Genomic DNA, 24,191 nt, shown 5'->3' on the forward strand with positions numbered 1-24,191 from the left:
CCCACATTCACATGAACAAGCATACCTCACACACATGACTGTTATCTCTGGCCACTCCATCCAGAAAGATTGTGTGTAATAGTCTTTTTTTGTGCCTATCCACAATTCAATATGTCATCTTTATGGAGAGTGCAATCTATCCTTTTCATAATGTTAAAGAAGTACGTTCCTTTCTTTCACTGATGTAGCTGGAATTTTAAGGATGATGGCATTATAATTGGATAGCCCTAAGTCAGTATTAATAATTTCTAGATCTGTGTTGTTCACATTTGAAAGTATATTGTCTATAAGACTTTCTGTTCTGTTTTTGAAAGAATAATGTAACTAGGCAGATAGAAAAAATACTCACCAAATGGTAACAGGAGAACACACATGTAAAGGTATTGAAATTTGCAAGCCTTCGGAGCCAGTGGCTCCTCCTCCTCCTGCACCTCAGCAGTTCTTTTCCTTCATCTCTCATCCTTCCCCCTCAACCCTTGTGCCAGAAGAAGGAACCACTGGCTCTGAAAGCTTGCAAATTCCAGTATTTTTATATGTGTTTTCTCTTATTGCCATCTCGTGGATAAGTTTTGTTATCTATCCAGTTACATTATATTTTCAAAAATTAATTATTTTGATATATTTTTCCATTCTATTTGTTGTTCTTGTGGGGTTATGTTAAAGCACAACAGTGATGGTCATCACTAAACTACCAATGACAAATAAGTTACTCAGCAGTTTCTAATCTGTAAAAATTGCGTTATGATAATCTGTTCAATTTTTAGTCTGGTACAGATGTTGCCTCTGATGCCATCTTGTGGCAAAAGACACTAATTTTGTAACATGCTGGATGGTGTGACCCAATTTGGCCGCCGTTTGCAGTTGGCTAGATACTATGTAGCAGCTGAAGTATATAACAGAACTCAATGCTTCATGTACAAACAATTGTTCCTCCAACTAATTTTAGGTGGTATTTTGCAAATTGCATCATTGTACAGAAAATTGTTTTCCATATTTTTTCATGGAATATTTTATACCACAGATCTGATGATACTAAGAGCAAAACTTATCAAAAGAAGTAAAAAAATAAAAATAATTATTGTCAACCAAGACAAGAGTAATTTATTAGAGAAGGAAAGTTGCTACTCACCATATAGCAAAGATGTTGAGTCGCGATAGGCACAACAAATGATTCACACAATTATAGCTTTCAGCCATTAAGGCCTTTGTCAGCAATTGCTGACAAAGGCCTTAATAGCTACAATTGTTTGAATCTTTTTGTTGTGCCTATCGTGACTCTCCGCTATATGGTGAGTAGCAACTTTACTTCTCTAATATTGTTACATTCCATCCTGGGTTTTCCACTGTAGTCTTGCGGCATCATGACATTAAAATGTATGGCATATGTTGTTGAAATCAGTATGATTTATTTTTGAAAAAAATCAAACATTTTACTTGATATGTCAATATATAACAAGATATTGTTAAACAGGAATAATTACTGGACATTTAGTTTGGGGGGGGGAAAAAAAAAAAAAAAACTGTTACTCTTCCTATACTACTCTTACTATCTAATACTTGAAACAAAGCATTTTAACTTTACATAGACCACTATTGGGTGTATACATACTGGTAAAACCAAGATCTATCTGATACAAATGTTAAGAGCTAGGCAGAATTTATATTCCTCCGTAATTTAGCCACTTTGACTTATTTTGTTGGACAAATAACACTACTCACCTACTCCTTTTAATGTTTCATTCTCCTAACCTAATTCCTTCAGCATCAACTGATTTAATCTGATTACATTTCATTGCCCTTGTTTTACTTTTGTTGTTGTTCATCTTATAACCACTTTCAAGACATTATTCATCTCTTTCAGGTGCTGTTCCAAGTATTTTTCCACCTCCTTGGTAAGCCTCAAAAATTTTATTTCTTCTCCCTGAATCTTAATTCCCATTTCCAAAATTTCTCCTTTGTTTTCCTTATTGTGTGTTCAACGTACAGAGTAAGACTGGGGATAGGATACAACCACATCTTATTCCATTCTCAATTACTGCTTCATTTCATGTCCTTCAACCCTTATAACTGCAGTCTGGGTTCTGTACACATTGTAAATGACCTTTCACATCCCGTATTTTATCCCTGCTATGTCCAAAAGTGTAATCCATTCAACATTGTCAATAACTTTCCTTTCTTTAAATCGATAAATGCTACAAGCATAGATTTGCATTTCCTTAACACATCTTCTGAAGTAAGTCATAGGCCCAGTACTGCCTAGTCTTTTTCTCAAATTCTCCAGAATCCAACCAGATCTGTCCTGAGGTCCGCTTCTACTAGTGTTCCTGTTCTTCTGTATATAATCTGTGTCACAATTTTACAACTGTGGGCATAATAAAGTAATAGTTTGGTAGCATTCACACCTGTCAGCACTTGCTCCCTTTGGAATTGGAATTATTACACTTGATTGAAGCTCAAGGGTATTTTCCCTGTCTTGTGTATCTTGTATATCAGGTGCAATATTTTTGTCATGGCTGGCTCTCCCAAGTATCTCAGTAGAGGGAATGTCATCTACTCCAGGGGCTGTGCTTCAGTTTGGGTCATTCAGTATTCTTGCAGTGCTATTATCACCCATATCATCTTTATTTACTTTCTCTTCCCTTTCTATATTAGTCTTTAAGTTCATTTCTCTTGTATAACCATTCTATTTATTACTTTCACTTGTCACCTTTCCCTTCTTTACTTATTTCTGGCTTGCCGTCAGAACTTCTGATATATAGCTACATCTCCTTTCCCAAAAGGTCTCTTTTTAATTTTCTTGTTGGTAGCATCTCTTTTCCCGTAGTCATACATGCTTAGACGACTGTACTTCTTTCCTCTAGCAGTTCCTGTTTTGCCATTTTTCACTTTCTATCACACTCATTTTTTAGATGTATGTATTCGCTTTTGGATGCTTCATTTTCAGCATCTTTATATGTTCTGCTTTTGTCAGTTACATTAAATACCTTGTGTTTTATCAGATGATTTCTAGTGGACATTATCTTTCTGCCTATTTAATCCTCTACTGCCTTATCTGTTTCATTTCTGAAAGCCACTCATTCCTCTTCTATTGTATTTCTGTCACCTGAAATAGCCAGTCATTGCCTAATGCTCCCTTTGAAAATCTTAACAATCTCTGGTTACTTCGATTTATCCAAGTCCCATATCCCAATTTTTCTACATTTCTCTCCTTAATTTCCTACATTTCTGCAATTTCTTCAGTTTTAATCTCTAGTTCATAACTAGTAAATTGACCAGATACCATATCTACCCCTAGAAATGTTTTGCAGTTAAAATGTGTTTTCAAAGTCTCTGCCATGCCATTATATAATCTATCTGAAACCTTCCATCATCTCCAGACCTCTTCATCATATACAACCTTTCATTATTCTTAAATTAAGTGTTACCAGTCACAATTAAATTTTTGTCTAATTTGATCATTTGAAGAATTTCTTTCATCTCATCATAAAATCTTTCAGTCCTTCATATTCTGCTGAGTTAGCGTGTATATATATTTGTAGGTCTACTGTTGTCATAGGTGTTGCCTTTGTGTCTAAAATGAATCCGATGATAAAAGGTATGTAGTGGACCCCCTTGCACTTTTTGTGCTTTATGTAGGGTATATGTACTTAATATACATCAAAACACTCGTTGGCAACTCGAATGTATGAGGAATGTATGAGGTTTGGAACTTAAATAGTGGCAACTATTTATTCACAACTGATACAAAAGAGTTACATGTTTGCACCTAGTACTGTCCTTCAAAGTAATCACCAACAGTCCGCAGCTTGTGGTGGTGCGGTAGCGTTCTCGCTTCGCACGCCCAGGTTCCCGGGTTCGATTCCCGGCGGGGTCAGGGATTTTCTCTGCCTCGTGATGACTGCGTGTTGTGTGATGTCCTTAGGTTAGTTAGGTTTAAGTAGTTCTAAGTTCTAGGGGACTGATGACCATAGATGTTAAGTCCCATAGTGCTCAGAGCCATTTTTTTAATCACCAACATTGTGCAGAACCTGTTGCCAGCGATGTGGAAGGCGTAGTATACTGTTAGCAGACCCTGTTCTGTTGATGGTGCGAATGGAGTGGTCTACTGCCTGTCGAATCCCTGGAACAGCTCTGAAGCGAATGCCACGAAGTGGTTCCTTCATCTTCAGAATAAAATCAAAGTCACAAGGACTTAAGTCCGGGGAGCATGGTGGATGGTACAGTACTTCCCAGTCCCATTGACTGAACAGAGCAGCCACAGCTTGCACTGTATGCGCCCGCGCATTGTCGTGAAAAATGATGTGTGGGTTGCGCTGAAAGTGTCACCGCTTCTTTCGCAAAGCTGGTCACAGGTGATGCTCGAAAAATGAACAGTAATGTTGCACATTGATGGTCTGTCATGGAGAAAAGTAATGCATTAGGATAACACCATCACAGTCGTATATGAGAATCACCATAACTTTCAATCGCTCAATTCGCACCGTCAACAGAACAGGCTCTGCTAACGGTATACTACACCTTCCACATTGCTGGCAATGAGTTCTACACAACACTGGTGACTACTTTGAAGGACAGTAACAGGTGCAAACATGTAACTCTTTTGTATCAGTTGTGAATAAGTAGTTGCCACTATTTAAGTTCCAATCCTCCTATGTTATTTGAAAATTTATCGTGCAGCTTCAGTTATTATGATGAAAAGTGCATTAAATATGGTACAAATGTGAAAATTATGCTACACTTAAGGTCAGTTGCTACCACAACTTTTATTTGGCGTTCACATTTGTTGATTTTACAATCAAATTATTGCCTTTGAACCTAACCTAGACCTCGGACTACACTACTGATCAATCTGTCACCATATCCAAAATTTCTTAGGGGAGGGTTAATATCACACTTTAGCTAAATACGATACATTCTGAAATCATTGTTTTTTTCTATCAGCTTCAGCATAAAAAAAGAAACATAAGATTATTTCATTCACAAATGTGTTCCTTGAATTCCATCATGAAGGATATGGAATGAGTCAAGTTGTACATTTACAGGTGGAAGCAGCCATGTAGGTTACATGTGTAATTTAGGTCTATACAGTCAACAAGTTATGATCAGTGCTAATCTGCTTGTACTAATATATAAAGCCACTGCTCCTCTTCTGTTACTAAGAGGCTGCTGTTTTCATGTACTACTCCACATGAAGCATTTATGTAACTGATTTCACAGAGCACATACCAACCGCCTATAGATCTCCTGCAAAAATTAAAAATTTGATGTGAAATTGAATTTATATCCCCCTGCTGAAATATCCTGAAAATAATATTCTTGCTGATAATGTTCTCTTTTACCGTGTTTTGGAGTATTTGTAGGTTTACAATTTCTTGCTTAATGTCGAAGGGTAACCTGTATAGGCTTTTATTCATTTATTCATCTATTTGTGTATTTACTGTTTATTTAGTCTGACTAGATTAGTGCCTTAAGGCCCTCTTTTGCATCTGACCAAGAGCAACACATACCAAAAATTTTACAAAACCTTGGCAATACTAATAGTACTGATGACGATGATAATGATGACATTAATAATAATAATAATAATAATAATAATAGGAGGTGGTGGTGGTGGTGGTGGTGGTGGTGGTGGTGGTGGTGATAGTGGTAGTGTAGTAGTAAAGGACATTTAAAGTGATATAAACTAGCTTAGCACATTTGAAGCCATGTTAAGTATTATCAGATGTGGAGTGGGTAAAGGAACAGGAGAAGATTGAAATGACAGTGACCATGGTTGTTAGGAAAGAACAGAATATAAACAGAGAACTCTGCAAAAAAAGGGGTAAGGGAAAGTTCTGGGGGAGGAGGACTGAAAAGAATGAGCTGCAAAGAATGTAGGGGAGAAGGCTATTGTGATAGAAGATGGTCCATTAACATAGTCTTTTGAAGTTTGGAAGGAATTTAATTTCTCTAATGTTCTGAGGAAGATTGTTCCAAAGTCAGATTTCTAATACAGGGAATGATTTAGAAAACATGGCAGTGCTATGTGATGGTACAGAAACAATTTTACTTTCTTGAGAATGAGTATTTCTGCTGTGTGTCCAGATAGTGGAGTTAAGGGTTGAAGACAAATAAGAGGGAGCACAGTGGTTGAGAAGACAATAGAGCAAACATAGAGTATAATAATTCTACCACTTATTGGCATGTAGCTGTGATAACGGCTCGTAGACTGGTGTGATATGGTCAGAGAAATATATGCCACATATGTATCATACACAGGTATCGTCAACAGTTTTGGCTTGCATGAGCTTTCATATAAAAGTACTTGGAGAATGGCATCACTATAGTCAAGTATGGGAAGTATTAGTGTCTCTATGAGCTTCTTTTTAAGCATGAAAGGAAATAATTTTTTATATTTCTTTAGCAAGTAAAGCAACACTGACTCCTTGTTGTAGATTGCAGTTGGATGTTCAGTCCAGTGTAAATGATGGTCCAGAATTATCCCCAAATTCCTTGCAGAAGGAGAAAAAATTATTTTGGGATTAATGGCTTTTGCACCTAAATACAAAACTCCACTCTGAATCTTTAGCCAGCTCCCATAACCTATACAGAAATTAGTTTCATTTATAGTATTATGGTCTTTAATTGCACAGTTCGTCCTGAATTTGCTCTTGTTACTAACCACAAGTACTATTAGGTAGTCTGTATGTTGGCATATAAGTGTATGAAAACTAAGGTCCGCAAAGAGACTTCTGCAATATGGTATAAAATTGACTTAATGTTGAATATAGGGCTCGTACATCTGCTGCTCAATCACATAGATCAGATCCCACAATATGTCTTTGAGGCAACTGTTCGACATCATCAGGTGGTTACTATTGGAAAGTAGCACATGCGAACAACTATTGTGAGGTGGTCTTCTATGCCAGCTCTTCCTGGAAGTCAAGCACAGGCAGTTGGGCAGCTTCCAGATGGATGATGGTAGTGTGTTCACGGGCTACCACATGTACTCTGGGTCATTGATGGTGCTGCAGCTGGGTAATACTGGCTGGGAATGAAATCAAAATTGGTAGCTAGGTGGGTCCTGCATTATGCTTCTGAGGGGCTCTTGTTTTCCTATATATCCAGGCTCTAGTTTGTTGGGAATGCAAGTTCCAGAATTTATACACATATTTGCACGTTGATACTGTTATAAATACTGTCACATTGTAAACAGACTCACAAGTTCAAATATGAAAGCAGGGTTATCAGTGAAGTACACCACTGAAAGCATGTTTATTGTGAACACCATTGTACAGCCAGAACAGAGCTGAATTCGTGGAGAACATTGCTGCTTATACAGACATCAAATATTTCAGAATATACAAATATTACAAACACTAGAAATTTTGAGAACCTTCCAGAAGTGATTAATACCAAATAACAAACAACTGCTGATAATCAGGTTTGAACTGGTGACCTGCAGCCTGCCAGTTAGCATTGCTCCTTCTCCTGGAGAAACAGTGACCCACTGTTTCAGAAGTTTTTATTGACGCCAACTACAGCACCTTGGATGTAGGTGTTACCAACAGTCCTCTGTGTGGCAGCACTGGCGGAGTTTAAATTTTAGTCATGTCGTCACATCATTTTTCACTATGATGAGCATTAGAAATAGCCACTCCTGTTGAAGCTTCTTGATCACTGAGGAGATCTTTAGTTTCCATGAATGAGAAACTGCTGTCATTGATTTGCATCTCTGGACTGTAGTAAGGCTTCATATGAGGAACATGTATGATGTCTCTGCACTTTTATCTTCTTGACGAAGGGCCATAATACTCAACTTCATAAGCGATGTCCGACTAGTGACAAAGGAGCAACTTTTCCAATTGTCCCACTTTGTGCATATGTGTAAAACCAATTCCAAGTCTCCAGGACTATATGCCACTGCTTGGTGCTTGGTGTTGTAGTGCCCTCGGTCTTTCTCCTAGGTGCCCAAAATGCGTATAAGCACCAGCTGTCTTGCATCTTTGGTCCTGGTGATGATGAGTTTCACCTAATCATTCTGAGTGTCATACGGTTGAAATGGGAATGTGGTATCCATTGTTGTTTCAGCCTCATGACCATGGAGCAGAAAGAATGGTATGAAGCATGTAGTGTCTTGCTTCACTGTGTAGTATGTGAAGTTATAACAAACAGTATTGTATGCCAGTCCCTCTGTTCATCATCAACATACAATGAGAGCTTATTGCCAACATCTTATTAAAGTTCTCATTTGAGCCCCTACAGTTTCATGAAGTTCTGATAGGTGGCAGCACTATATGTAACCTTCAAAATGGTGCCTGTAATGGAGATGGGTTCGAAGCAGAAAGCTGTCATTGAGTTTCTTTTGGGAGAAACCAGAGCATTGCAGATATTAGGAGGTGCTTGCAGAAGTCTGTAGAGACCTGCCAGTGAACAAAAGTGTGGTGAGTTGTTGGCCAACAAGGTTATGCAAACCTGTCCGATCTCCCATGTGCCAGCTGGCCGCACACAGCTATGACTCCTGCAATATTGGAATGTGCAGAAACTCCCATTTGAGGTGACTGCAGGTCACAGTCAAACACCTCACTGGTCAACTGGATGTCTCTGTTGGTAGTGCCGACGGATCTGTCCACCAGTTGGAGTACTTAAAGGTGTGTGACCACTGGCTTCCTCGCTGCATAACAGAATATCATAAAGAGCTACAAAGGACCATCTGCAAAGGACTTCTTGTGCTTTACGAGGGTGATCATGAAGTTTTTTTGTCGAACATTGTCAAATGTGATGAAGTATCAGTTCACTTCGAAGCAGAAACAAAATTGCAATCCATGTAGTGGTGTTCTAACACCTCTCCTCCAAAGAAAGAGTTCAAAGCCACTCCCTCAGATGTTAAAATCATGGCAACTGTCTTCTGAGACTGTGAAGGAGTTATTCTGTTTGATGTTCTCCCTAATGGTGCAATATCAACTCTGAAGTATATTGTGCTAACCTCAGGAAATTTAAGAAATTATTTCAGCACGTTTGTTGCCACAAAAATGCAAACAAACTTCTCCTTGTCCATGACAGTGCAAGGCCTCACTCAAGTCTGTGCACCTGAGAGCAGCTCACAAAACTTCATTGGGCTGTTCTTCCTCATCCACTCTACAGCCCAGATCTCACACCATCCAATTTCCATTTGTTTAGTCCAGTGAAGGACACACTCCATGAGAAGCAGTACATGGATGATTGGGAGGTTATTGAAGCAGCAAGACATTGGCTGTCATCAACCAGTAGAGGGGTACCATGTGGGCATACAGGCCCTCTCATTAAGGCAGCACTAGGCTGTCACATTGAATGGAGATTAAGTTAAGAAATAGAGTTTGGTAGCCAAAAGAGTGGGGAATAATATGGTGTCTTGGAATCCTGAATAAAACCAACCTGCTTTCAGAAAAAAAAGGTTCTGCATTATTTATGGTATGCTTCTTGTACAATACTCCTTTCAAGCAGTCTTGGGTGTCATCAATGTGTGGAAATGAGTAGAAATCTTCTTTCATGATTTTGTGTCATTGGTGGTCGATGCAGATATGTCAGGTGTCATCCTTCTTCACAAAGACCATGGGAGAGGACCAAGGACACATTGAATGTTCAGTGACATCATCTTGTAGCATCTTCTACACTTCTTCCATTATTGTCCGATGTCAGCCTGCAACACCCTGCACAAGCGCTGGCTAATTGGTGTACGATTTCCACTGTTGATATGGTGTTTTAGCACTTGGTTTGACTTTTCTCCACACCTGATTTGAAAGAATTCGAAAATTGGTGCAGAACACGTATCACTCGCTGGTGCTGTTCCTCAGTCAGGCCTGGTCCTATTGACAGCTTGATAGCAACTTCCTCCAATTGCAAAATCACTTAGACACTACATCTGTTGGTGCAATAAGTGGCAATTGACTCTTAAAGGTAGTGTGAGGTTATCCACATGAGTACTAAAAGAAATATGTTAAATGTTTTTTACATAATAGATCATACAAATCTAAAGGCTGTTAATTCAACTAAATATCTAGGAATGAAAATTATGAACAACTTAAACTGAAACAGTCACATATATAATGTTGTGGGGAAGGCAAATCAAAGTCTGCATTGTTTTGGCTGAACACTTAGAAGATGCAACAGATGTACTAAAGAAACTGCCTATACTGTGCTTGTCTGTCCTGTGCTAAAGTATTGCTATGCTCTATGGGATCCTTACCAGACAGCACTGAAGGAGGACATCAAAAAAGTCCAAAGAATGATGGCTAATTTTGTATTATTGCAAAATAGGGGAGAGAGTGTCGCAGGTATGTAGTTGTAGTGATAATCATTAAAACAAAGGCATCTTTTGTTGATGTGAGTTCTTCTCACAAAATTTTGTTCACCAGCTTTTTCCTCTGAATGCAAAAATATTTTATTGGTGCCAACCTACATAGGGAGAAATGATCATCTTAATAAAATAAGAAGTATCAGAGCTCCTACAGAAAGATTTAAGTATTCATATTTACTAAGCACTGAAAAGAGTGGAGCAGTAGAGAAAAGTATGAACCCTCTGTCAGGCACAGAAGTGTGAATTGCAGAGTGGTACATGTTGGCATTCTAGTTCCTTCCCACACACTGCCTTCCCTTCCCCTTCCCCACCCTCTCTAGCTTGCTGCTTCCGTTCCACATGATAGTTGCATTCTGGTCCGAACTGCCAGGGTTGGCGGTCATGTGTGCACGAGATGTATTTGCTTATGTGAACGAATGGTGCATGTTTCTCTTTTTTTTCTGATGAAGGTTATGACTGAAAGCTTATGTGTCAGTGTCTTTTAATTGTGCTTGTCTTCAACTTAACTTGTCATCTTTATGGCAAGTAGCAATCTATCTTTTCTTATATTGTTGATATTCCAACCTGTTGTTTCCATTGTTTTATCTTGTAAACTGACTCATTACACATCATTTTGATAAAAGAATGATTCAGATGATCTGTGGAACATGTAAATAATTAACCAGGATGTGATATTAGGGCAATATAGACAAAATGAGCTACTGGCTATGGGCATAACAAAAATAATACTGCAAAGGAAGTAGTGCATCAAGACTTACTGTTTTAGGGATTTGCATTCAGGGACAAACAACCCAGTCTACAAGATATGTGTGTTGGAATTGCAGCTGAAAGATAAGTTTAATGGACTGGGATTGCTACTTTGTCTCCCAGCATGTGGTTAAAACGTATTTCTCTCTGAATTGACAATTGCTACAGAACATCAGATAGTCATTTTCAACCCATTTAGTAACAAATTCTCTGGAAGCAGTAGCATCAAGTGTATACTTGGAGCAGGTTTGCATGCCATAAACTTACTGATTCATTCAGCACAGTACCTAAGTTCCAGTGTTCAGAGGCACCAACAGTGAATTGTGGAGGTCTGTGAATGTTATTTGGTAAGGCATATCATGTTATGCCTATATGTGAGTGATATATGGCGTCATATTTTCTGCGGACAAACTATGTAAATTTTTTTGGAAGGACTGCATACAAATGTTGATGGTAACTAGTGATGGGTCTGTGATGTCCTTTAGGGTCTTTTAATTAAAGAGAAGTGGGACCATCATTTGAGTTGATTAGTGTTTTCAGATGGAACAGCTACAATGAGCTGCTGGACAACCAAGTTATCCAATTTGCTCTCTATTTTAATCAGCAACAAAACGGTACCAGATGCTGCCCACACCACTCTAATCTACTCTCCTGTTCCAACACAAACAATCCATGGATTTGAACCTCATTGAAAATCTTTCATATTGTATGGAATATTGAGAGTGTGCCAAACACCTGGGTCAACATTGAGGTTTAGCTGTCTTGCATTAGTTGTGACTGAAAATAATGTTTGGACATAATGTTTATTAAATCCAGTCGATATCACAATGAACTGTTACATGGCCCAAGTTTGTGGAAGGGCCACATCTTGTTAGGACAAAAATTACTACTTTGGTGAGATTATAGCACACACAATTTCACCTGTGCTGATGACCTTACACTTTCTTCCCAAAGTGAGACCTTTGAACAAGAGGAACAAAATCTTGATGTTGTTTTGAAGGAGTAAGATAAATACCACTGTAAGAACCAGTTAAAACCAAATCCCAGAAAAGCACAAGTGTGCACATTCCATCTGAGGAACAGATAGAACCACAGGAAACTTCTAGTAACATGGAGAAGAGTGCAGCTGGGGCAAAGTTTCCAGCTCAAGTACCTTGGTGTCATTCTTAACCACGCATTGACTTTCAGGCAGTTCATTGGAAAATCTAGTTGCTGGTTTCACTGAAGAATGTCCCTGTGGAAAACTCTGAACAGGCTCAGAACAGGGATTGCAAGTTCAAAGGATAGTTTGCAGAAATTAGGTTATTCCATGACATTAACCTTTTGTGACTGTAGAATTCAGCAAAAGAGCAGCATTTATGCCAGTGTAGCTTATGTCCTGCAAGATGTATCATTGACAATCTGAAGCTGTAGTGATTGCCAAATACTGTACTAAAGTTGCTCAGATTGTTATCCTTATTTCTTTTGTTTCAACATTCATGTAATGTCTCTCAAAATTCCAACTTAGAATTAGTTCATAAGTGAATGTGACTGTGTTCAACAAACAATACCAACCCTTTCTAGTTTAAATGAGTACCACAGTGACTTAAACATCATATATTTTATCTGGTGCACCAACAGTTATGAAACTAATTTTTCTTTCCTTGATGTTGACCATCTTCTTTCATCTGTCCATATAGTGATGTGCTTTCTGACCTTTTCCTGAAAACCCCTGAACTTCCTAATCTTGTTTCGAAAAGTGGGCCTGTATAGAATTTCTGCTTTCATAACATTAATTTCTGCTAAGTCCTTTTTTACTTCCCCCAAACTACTGATTTGCGTTTTGGGATTTTTGTCAAAATGTTCAGATATTATTTTAGTCAGTCTTTCCAGATTTATTTGAGCCAGGTGACCATAAAATGAAATTCTGCTTTTTCTGAAAGCATCTGATACTTTTACCATTTGGGTGTAGATTTCTTCGTTACCTTTTTGTGGCCACATACTCCCAACTTTTTTTGGACTGAGTATTTACTGTAATACCTTCCTTTCTCTTTTCTCCAACTCTTCAGATTTTACACTGTTGCTAAAGTCTTAAATTCCAGTGCATAAAGGGACTCTGGCTTCATGACAGTGCTGTAGTATTGGATTTTTGTTTTTACTTAAAGTAATTTTATTACTGTAAATGTCCTTCATGAATTGATAAGCCACTTCCACTTTCTGGGCTCTGGTTTTTTTTTCCTCCTTTGTGTAGATTATTTGGCTATATTAATGCTCCTAATTACTTATATTTATTCCTTTTTTGACTCTACCGTGTCTTGTGCTGAGGAATTTTGGAGTATTTTTAATGTGTGTTACCTAATCGTCTTCTAAAATGAAATTTATTATCGAGCCTTTCCTACCATCTATTTCAACAGTGATTTACTCAGGTGCTGTATTGATAATTTTGAAGATATTACTAACTCATCTGCAGAGTCTAGACAATTGAGTTTGACATTCAAGTTCTTATATCCCATTCTGATTTCTTGAAGTCTAAAATTCCTTCCCTTATCATCTTTTCCAAAATACAATTGAAGAACATTGGCGTGAGGCCTTACATCTACTGCATTTTTCTCGGTGGTCATTGAAGCAGTTCCCATAGTTTGTTAGTGCCCAAAATTTCCTCATATCTATTCTATAAGACAGTTAAAATTGTATTTTACATCTCATTATGTGAGAAACATTACGATTTTATACATTGTGATTCCCAGTATGAAAGTCTTAGAAACAAGTAAGGCTGTTAGTCTTCATTCATCATTAGCTTCCAAATTTTGTAAATGTTTATGTTTGTTGCTAGTAGATATTCACACTTTCAGTTCCTTCCATTTTGTACTGGCCACTTTCTAATATTAATTTGCTGTTAATTTGATGAACTAGTGGACACAGAGCAATATAGCACAATATTAATGTAAAATTTTCTTATATATACAAATACAAATAAATGTCTTAAATTTAGATGTAGTTGTACATATAATAAACAGATATTGTTGATAGTCCCACAGGAAATACTGCAGTGTATTGCTAGCAATAACTTAAATTTGTTTATTTTAAGAATAATTCTGTTTGTTTCATTGTAGTTCATCACATTTAGAGATTTTGTTTTACATATCAAACAACCTTTTATTGTTGCACAGTACTTATTAAATAATGTTTAATATGGATTTTTTCAATTTTTTTCACAGATTTATCATCACATCCAGATATGCATTAGTTTTACTTTGGTTCTGTTTTGTGACTGAGGGGAATGTGAATGCAACATGAGTTCTCCAAAAAAAGGAAATGCAAGACATTTATCCAAAACAACTGAACTTTCTGGTCCTGTACAGAACAGCACTCAGATTGAAAACCCTGACAGCCCAAAGAAAGAGAAGGACAGTATGCATACACAGATCAAAAATCCACTGAAGTCACCAGACAATATTTCTGATATAGAGCATAACCACAAATTGCCCATTAAAACAGAAAAATCATGTCTTCAGACATCTTCCTGCATTGTTTCCAAGGAAGCATCACACCAGGACGAACCTGATTCACCTATTTCGTCTTGTGGACATGTGGAACGTACTCAGTCTGAGCTCTCCGACATAAGCTATACAAAGAAAACAATAAGACAAAAAAACCAATATAGCCAAGAATCCCTCAAAGAACATACTACCAAAAATCTCCCAAAAGGAAAAGAGGAAAATACTGGCCAGTTGAACAGTCACGTACCTTATGAAACCAAAAATGCTGAAGAGAATAACTGCAAATTTCAAACGACAACAGAAATGTATGAAACATCTGAGTCATTGCCATTAAACACCACTGCTGATTCCTCCACTGGTAGTTCTGTAGACAAGAAGAAGGAGAGAAGGAAGATAGTTAAGAAACTTGCCAAAGATGAAAAAAGAAAGCAACGTGAGCTTGAATACAAAAAGAATCTTCAGTACCCAAAGGGACAAAGGATTCAGGTTATTGATCACAACACATTCCACAAAATTTTGACGGATTCTGGATCTTTGCAAAGTGAAAATAAGAGATCATTACTCAATTCTGAAGAATTTCCAGCATTAAATGTATTGAAACGTAATGACAGATTTCCTGTAATGACTTGCCAAAATTCATCAATGCAGTCTGAAAGTGAAAAATCAAGGGTGCAAGATAAGGCTACTAACAACATGGGAAAGTGTACGAAAATATCAGAGACTCACCCTGTTGTTAATGAAGAAATGATAAACAAGGTGGGAAAGAAATTTTGTGTTCCAAGTAAACTAAATCCTAAAGGTTCCCTGAAGAAAATAGGAAAGTTACCAAAGAAACGTGATCCCATACAAATTGACATTCTACAGTGTATAAAGGTGAGTTCTAGGATTTAAGCATTTGATTTTATTTTCAATTAATTTTCAGTGTATGAATTCGAAACATATTATTCAGGTATACTTCACCAAAGTGTTTAGTTGAGAATATTACATTCATTTTATTCTCTCACATAGAAAATATTTTTTTTAAAAGATGTACGTATGAAATACAACAATTATCCTATTATAGCTTGTAGCATATCTTCGGGATTGGTGTTTGTTTGTTTTATAAACAGGTGTAGATCAGACTGCAGCATGACTACATTACAGTATTTGGCATTTTGTGTACTTTTAACAGTTAAAATAAATTATGTTTTGTTGTCACCTTTGATTCACCCACATTATCTGAATTCACCGAGGCTGGTTTGTTACACCATAGAGTCTGCTTGTATGTCCCCAGTTCAGTGTACTGCTTTCAATGCCAGAGATTTGGGCACACTGTCCCAGCACGCAAAGGGAAGCCAACCTGTGGTGGAAGTAATGGTTTAGATACTCATGATCCATGCTCACTAGGTATTAATTGCTTAGGTACATAGCCAGTCTGGTCAAAGGAATTTACTGTCTATGTACAGGAACAGAAAATTCAGGAATTTTAGATCAGAAGCCAGTTACCATACATGGAAACTAAAAAGATTTACAAGACTATGCAACCTTCAATGTTTGCAGCCTCATTCTTTACCCTCATAAGCAACCAGTTGGAAAATCTGGTGCCTCAAAGCACATCTGCCGTCGTGCAGCAACCAGCAGCCAGGTCTGATTGCTCGACACTAACTGCCAGTGTAGATGCCAGCACATCCACCTGTGCTCGTAGCTGCACTTGTCAAGGCACTGCTGCAATTATTAGCTTTGCTCCAAAAACTAATGTCTTGTTGCAAGATATCTACATCTGCTTTATCACACTGCCCGCACAAAGGGAAACCAATGTCCAGTAACAGCTGATCTAAAAAGCACAATGTCAAACCCTTTAACTGTAGTGCTTCAGTAACATCTGATGGGGAAGGCTGTTCAATGTACCTAGATATATTTGGATGACCTGCCAAGCCTAACTATTCCTCCTCTAGCATTTTGAACTCCCATCCTAGGCTGCAGGATTTAACAGTACATAAATCCAGTGGTTAAAATGGCTCCCATCCTTCGATGGAATGTTGACAGTTGTAGGTCACATTCAGAGAAATTATACTGAGGTGACGGAAGTCATGGAATAGCAATATGCACATACACAGATGATGGTAGTATCGTGTGCACATGCTATAAAAGGGCAGTGGGTTGGTGAAGCTGTCATTTATACTCAGGTGATTCATGTGAAAAGGTTTCTGACATGATTATGGCCTCACAGTAGGAATTAACAGACTTTGAACATGGAATGTTAGTTGGAGTTAGATGCAAGGGACATTTCATTTTGGAAATCATTAGGGAATTCAGTACTCCACAATCCACAATGTCAAGAGTGTGCCGAGAATACTGCATTTCAGGCATTACCTCTCACCACAGACAATGCAGTGGCTGATGGTCTTCAGTTAACGACTGAGAGCAGCGGCCTTCGCATAGACGTGTCAGTGTTAACAGGCAAGCAGCACTGCATGAAATAACTGCAGAAATTGATGTGTGAGGTATGACAAACTTATTCACTAGGACAGTGTGGCAAAATGTGGCACCAGAAGGCTATGGCAGCAGACTACCGATGCGAGTGCCTTTGCTGACAGCACAACATCACCTGTAGTGCCTCTCCTGGGCTTGTGACCATATTGGTTGGACCCCAAGTGAGTGGGAAATCATGGCCTAGTCAGATCAGTGTCAATTTCATTTGGTAAGAGCTGATGGCTTGGTTTGATTGTGACACAGACCCCACAAAGCCATGGACCCGAGTTGTCAACAAGACACTGTACAAGCTGGTGGTGGCTCCATAATGGTGTGGGCTGTGTTTACATGTAATGGACTGGGTTCTGTGGTCCAGCTGAACTGGCCATTGGCTGGAAATGGTTATGTTCAGCTACTTGGAGACCATTTGCAACCATTCATGGATGTCATATTTCCAAACAATGATGGAATTTTTATGGATGACAATGTGCTATGTCACTGGGCCACAGTTGTTCGCGATTGGTTGAAGAACATTCTGGGCAGTTCAAGTGAATGATTTGGGTATCCAGATTGTCAGACATGAATCCCATCGAACATTTATGACACAAAATTGAACAGGTAGTTCGTGCACAAAACCCTGTACCAGCAACACTCGTAATTGTGCTCAACTATAGAGCAGCATGTCTTAATATTTATGCAGGAGGCTTCCAATGACTTGTTCAGTCCAAACGATGTTGAGTTACTACACTACGCCAGGCAAAAGGTGGTCCGACACAATATTAGTAGGTATCCAATGACTTTTCTCATCTCAGTGTAAGACTCCTGGTAGAAGAGAAGTCTGTGTGCATATGCCTCCAGGAGACATACTTCAAGGCCACAGATATTCCATTGTTGGTAGTATTTAACCTTCAAGGGAAGGATGACCTAAATTGTGAGTAAGGAAAGGGTGATGTAGCCGTGTTCATTGACAAAGCTCACAACTACTTGCCCATCACCCTCGCCACAGTGTTATAAGGTGTTGCAGTAGCAGTTTATGCAACATCTCAACTAATAGAATGCTATGTGTAAATTTCACTGCAGGAACCCTTTGATGGTGTGACACTTACTGATCTCATGTGATAACTCCCCTGCCCATCCTTGTTAATTGGTGTCATGAGTGCACACCATGTGCTCTTGGGCTCTTCTACCGTTTGCTCCAGAGGTTGCGCAGCTGAGAGGCTATTGGTGTCAGAGGTTATCTGCATATGTAATATTGGTGAAATGACATACTTCTGCGTGACTGCTTGCTTAATCTCTGGTAAAGAGCTTACCCAATGCTCTCCTGCCCATGCAGATACCATTATGTGGGAAATGGATAATGATTGATGCTCAAGTGACCAATTTCTCATTGGCTTCACCTAGCTGCATCTAAAATGCCTGAACAGCGGCCACCTAAAAAGATGTTCATCAGAGCAAACTGACCACTGTACTGCTGAGTATTCCAACTCTGTGACAGCACCCAGGAGATGGTGGACCACATCCTGAATGTGATGCACCATGCTGCTGATTTCCCCATTCCTTTATCTTCTACCCAACCTAGAAGGAATGTCAGATGGCAATTCGAGACAGATGTGCTGCGTTACATCAGTTCAGAAGCAGACCAAGTGGAGACAATCTCACAGCATTTTGGTAAGCTCATTGTGTCATCACAGACTGGAAACAAAATGTATGGAGAGATTTTTGAACATCCCTCAACATTCCACATTAGCAAGAAAGGTATTGGCGTCAGTTTGGAAGACATCAGGGACTAGAAGTCCAGGCTGAGTATCTGCCATATTGAACAATGATGTCTTCCAAGCAGCACTAAGGAAAATAGTGCAGACAATGGCGAAACACTTTTGGGATTTGCCCTCCATCTACTACATCAATTATTGATTCCACCAACATAGGGAGAGACACAGACTAGACTTTTTGTCTAACAACTCTGAGTCATATAACTACCTTTTCTTCTTGCGGGAACTATGGGTGTGTGCTGATTGCTGTGCTTGACACTGCTCCAGGACCCAAAAGGATTCAATGTGGGATCCAAAGGCACTCAGCCATGGAGGCAAAAGTAGTCGTCCTATGCCTCTTCAACAAAATATGGGTTGAAGGCTACTATCTGGATCCATTGTGGTGGGCAATTCTGATACCACTTCTCAAACCAGGGAAGGGCAGGTTGTCTTTAGATAACTACAGGAATTTTGTGGTGCTCACTAGCTGTACAGGATAGATCCATGAGCAGATGATAAACTAACACCTATTGTGCAATCTCAAAATCAAGGGATTTCTCAGTTTTTTCCAGTCTGTAGTTTGGAAATATAGGTTCACACTTGACAATCTCCTCCAATTAGAGTGTGTAATACAGGAGTCATTCCTGTCCAAAGAGCAGTTTATTGGTATCTTCTTCAATCTGGAGAAAGCATATGATACCAGCTGTAAACACAGTATCGTTGGCCAGCTGCATAACTGGGTATTTCGTGGGTGTCTCATCATCTTGTTGCAGTCCTTCCTCACTCAGTGATTTTTCCGGTACTGAGCTGGTGTTACATACTCCGACCGATTCCCTCAACAGAACGGTGTTCCTGAGGCTTGCATTCTGAATGCCACTCTTTTCATTGTTGCAATCAGTAGTATCTCGTCCACAATAAGGAGCCAAGTCAAATATTCCTTATTTGTGGACGACCTTGCAGTATTGTGTTCTTCCTCCAGTTTCACAAATATTGGTCACCAGTTAAAGCTGACCCTTAAGAGGCTGGAGAATTAGGTTGATATAACTGGCTTTAAATTCTCTACAGAAAAAAACTGTTAGTGTTTATTTTAATTGTTGATGCCAATCCTTTACTTGCCCAGAATGCTGGCTGTGGGTGACTGTCTTCGATTTTAAGACCTTGTTGCAGTTCTTGGGCCTCATCTTTGATCAGGGGTTAACATGGTTGCCACACCTCCATGATATGACATGTAGGTGTCTGAAGGCTCTAAACATCTTAGAATATCTTGGCAGTAATAATTATGGAGCAGATCGGTCCAATTTGTTGGCATTTTATAGAACCTTCATCTGCTCATGGCTTGACTATGGCAGCATAATCTATGGCTCAGTTAGATCTTCCTATTTAAAGATATTGGATGACGTATACCATGCAGGCATTAGACTGGCTACAGGAGCCTACCAAACAAGTCTCATACCTAGGCTCTGTGCAGAAGCTGGTGAGTTGTCTCTTACCGTCTGGTGAGAACTACTCATGGTGCAACAAGTATACAAAGTGAGGACTATCTTGAGCAACTTGGTGTAGCAAGTGCATCAGTTCTTAAATAGGGATGGAACAAATACCTTTGTGAGTGATTGATAGGCCCACTCTTAATTTGGATATGATGGATTACAACAAATCACCACTCCAGCTACAGTTATAAAAAGTATTTTTAACTGATTTTTTTGGAGTGTCACAAGCACATGTTGGTTTTCATCAATGGTTCCAAGCAAGGGGACAATTTGGGTGTTCTCTTATCTTCTCAGATTTTATCATTAAAATCAGCCAAAAGTCACTTCTCAGTGTACTATATAGAGCTGTGGGCATTCAAGAAGGCACCGGAGACCAATGCGACTTCTTTGCAGAGGGAAGTTTCTTGCTTCCACGGACACTCTGAGTGCTCTGCAGGCTATTTGGAAAATTTTCCTAGTAGATAGGATAGTTCAGATGGCCCAGGACACTATCCATCTTCTACACAGGCAGAAGAAAGAGCTGGTCTTCTCCTGGATTCCTGGACACATGAGAATTGAGGGGAATAGGGAAACTGGCAGAGCAGTGAAAGCTATCTGCCAGGAAAATACCACTGTTCACCTTACTGTCCACCTACTGGCTGTAATGTTATCCCTCTAAGGCTGTGATGTCACAGGTGACAAAGAAAGTGTTGGCTAATTAAGAAAGATAGTGACCAGAAGGTGCCAATAACATGCTGCGATTGGTCAAACCATCTATTTAACCATTGTGCACTTCCTTTTGATCTCTGAGAAGAGCGGAAATGGCCCTGGCTCACCTTCATATCAGACACTGCCCAATGTTGGGTACTTATTTCTTGCAGCACGAGGATCCACAGGAATGCAGCGTGGTCTACTTAGGAACTTCCCCTCAGTTTTAGGTGGTCATGAAACACTATTAGGAAAATTTTTGATGTTATTTGTGGCATCAGGACTCCTGCCCATTTTAACTCTACAAAGCTTTTCAAGTTTTTTAGGGTGGCTGGCTCACTGTATTAGTTTCACGGTCAGTCAGCCATCTGGATGCCATTCACTGTTTTATTAATACTATTAACATATGACAAGGTTATGAATGGATACACATATACATCTACATGAATATTCTGCAAATCACACTTAAGTGCCTGGCAGAGGGTTCATTGAACCACCTTCACAGTAATTCTCTGTTATTCCACCCTCAAACAGTGTGTAGAAAAAATGAACACTTATATCTTTCCTTGTGAGCTCTGATTGCCCTTATTTTATTATGATGATAGTTTCTCCCTATGTAGGTTGGTGTCAACGAAATATTTTTGCATTTGGAGGGGAAAGTTGGTGACTTAAATTCCGTGAGAAGATTCCACCGCAACGAAAAATGCCTTCATTTTAATGGTGTCATTCCCAAATCCTGTATCATGTCTGTGACACTCTTTCCCCTATTTCATGATAATACAAAATGTGATACTCTTCATTGAACTTTCTCGATGTACTCCATTAATCCTGTCTGGTAAGGATCCCAGGTTGTGCAGCAGTACTCCGAAAGAGGACAGACAAACATAGTGTAACTGGTCTCTTTTGTAGATCTGTTACATTTTCTAAGTGTTCTGTCAATAAAATGCAGTTTTTGGTTAGCGTTTCCCACAACATTTTCTACATGTTCTTTCCAATTTAAATTGTTCATAATCATAATTCCAAGGTATTTAGTCGAATTTACAGCCTTTAGACTCATTTATCATGTAACTGAAGTTACTTGCAACTCACATGACTTCCATTCTCATATATTCACTGTCTCCCATCATCACATGCCTGAATAATAACAGCCTGCCCTTAATCATTTGTCAGCAGACTCTCTGCTAGCCAAAGAATCAACCTCAGATCATCATGTATGTCACATCTGATATGGTAGAATTTCTGTCCTCCTATCTTATGTCACAGTTTGCTGGTAATTTATGCTTAAAATTTATCCCATTTGTGTATCATAGATTGATATAAGACATGTTCCCTCAATGAATGCACCTGATTTACGTTTACATCTATGCTCTGCATACCACTGTGAAGTACATGGCAGAGGGTACTCCTATTGAACTACTTATTAGGGTTACTTCCCATTCTACTCATGTATTAAGTCCAGGAAGAATGGTTGTTTAAATTCATTGGTAAATACCGTATTTAGTCTAATCTTGTCTTCACTGTTCCTATAGGAGTAATTCATATGGGGTGTGGTAGATTCCAAGTTTCCTTGCTTATAGCTGTTTCTTGAAACTTGGTAAGTAGTTTTTCATGGGATGGTTTACATAACCAGTTTAGGTTTTTCAGTATCTTCATGATGCTCTCCCAGGGATCAAATGAACGACTGACCATTCTTGCTGACCTTGTTTGTGTATGTTAAATATTCCCTGTTAGTCCTATTTTGCGAACTTCCCAAACATTCGAACAGTATTCTCAGATGGGTTGCATGAATGTTTTGTAAGCAATATCCTTTGTCAACTGATTACATTTTCCCAACATCTACCAGTGAACCGAAGTCTGCCATACCTATGACAGAGATCTTTTCATTTTATGTCCCTACAAAGTGTTACACCAGGTACTTGTATGAGTTCACTAATTCCAGTTGTGACTCACTGATATTGTAGTCATAGGAAACTACAACTTTTCCTTTAGTGCAGTACACAATTTGAAGTTTCTGAACATTTAAAGTAATCAAGATCTGACTGATTATTTGTGCAGCTTTTTTCAGGTAGTTCTTCATTATAGACAAGTGCATCAAGTCAAGAACAAGTTAAGAAATACTGCGTTTACTTGATGGTCTGATCTGCAGGATGTCATGAAAAATACGCGATTTAAGTTTAGCATGTCTAATGATTTTTGAATCCATGCTGGTTGGCATGTTGGTTATGAACTGTAGATTAAAACTGAAGAAATTGCAAAAAGGTGGGAATTTAAGGAGATGGGACCTGGATAAACTGACTAAACCAGAGATTGTGCAGAGTTTCAGGGAGAGCATAAGGGAACAATTGACAGGAATGGGGGAAAGAAGTACAGTAGAAGAAGAATGGGTAGCTCTGAGGGATGAAGTAGTGAAGACAGCAGAGGATCAAGTAGGTAAAAAGACAAGGGCTAGTAAAAATCCTTGAGTAACAGAAGAAATATTGAATTTAATTGATGAAAGGAGAAAATATAAAAATGCAGTAAATGAAGCAGGCAAAAAGTAATACAAACGTCTCAAAAGTGAGATCGACAAGAAGTGCAAAATGGCTAAGCAGGGATAGCTAGAGGACAAATGTAAGGATGTAGAGGCTTATCTCACTAGGGGTAAGATAGATACTCCATACAGGAAAATTAAAGAGACCTTTGGAGAGAAGAGAACCACTTGTGTGAATATCAAGAGCTCAGATGGAAACCCAGTTCTAAGCAAAGAAGGGAAAGCAGAATGGTGGAAGGAGTATGTAGAGGGTCTATACAAAGGCGATGTAGTTGAGGACAATATTATGGAAATGGAAGAGGATGTAGATGAAGATGAAATGGGAGAGTTTGACAGAGCACTGAAAGACCTAAGTCGAAACAAGGCCACAGGAGTAGACAACACTCCATTAGAACTACTGACGGCCTTGGGAGGGCCAGTCCTGACGAAACTCTACCATCTAGTGAGCCTTAGTATGTTGCTTTCACTGATAAAATCTGTTGTCTGTTGTTCAGGTAGTATTCAAGAGTTTGTAGAATACCATATGATTTTAGCTTGCTGATCAAGGCCTTAAGTGGAATACAACTGAATGCCTTACTAAGGTGACAGAATAGCAATGCTAATAGACTCCTTGTCTACAGAACCCAGATATATATTTGTAAGTAAGTCATGCCATGTTGCATATCATAATAGGTTATTTCCTTCAAAACAACCTAAAAGCTGATCTTTCATTACCTACTCTATCATTAGCTAGCACTGATATTA

General features: G+C 38.8%; 1 protein-coding gene across 3 annotated transcripts in view; it reads left to right on the forward strand.

Moving 5' to 3' along the window:
- Nucleotides 1–24,191, forward strand: part of LOC126481080 (uro-adherence factor A) — a 150,782-nt gene that overhangs the window by 5,909 nt on the left and 120,682 nt on the right. For 2 of the 3 annotated variants that reach the window (XM_050104567.1, XM_050104570.1), the window contains exon 2: nt 14,260–15,414. In XM_050104567.1, the coding sequence (XP_049960524.1) occupies nt 14,335–15,414 (1,080 nt within the window). In that variant the 5' untranslated portion in view covers nt 14,260–14,334. Of the gene's footprint in view, nt 1–1,861; nt 1,893–14,259; nt 15,415–24,191 lie in introns of all 3 variants that reach the window. The other variant, XM_050104568.1, reaches the window with a different exon arrangement.

The sequence above is a fragment of the Schistocerca serialis genome, chromosome 5 (assembly GCF_023864345.2).
Source record: "Schistocerca serialis cubense isolate TAMUIC-IGC-003099 chromosome 5, iqSchSeri2.2, whole genome shotgun sequence".
Taxonomy (NCBI): domain Eukaryota; kingdom Metazoa; phylum Arthropoda; class Insecta; order Orthoptera; family Acrididae; genus Schistocerca; species Schistocerca serialis.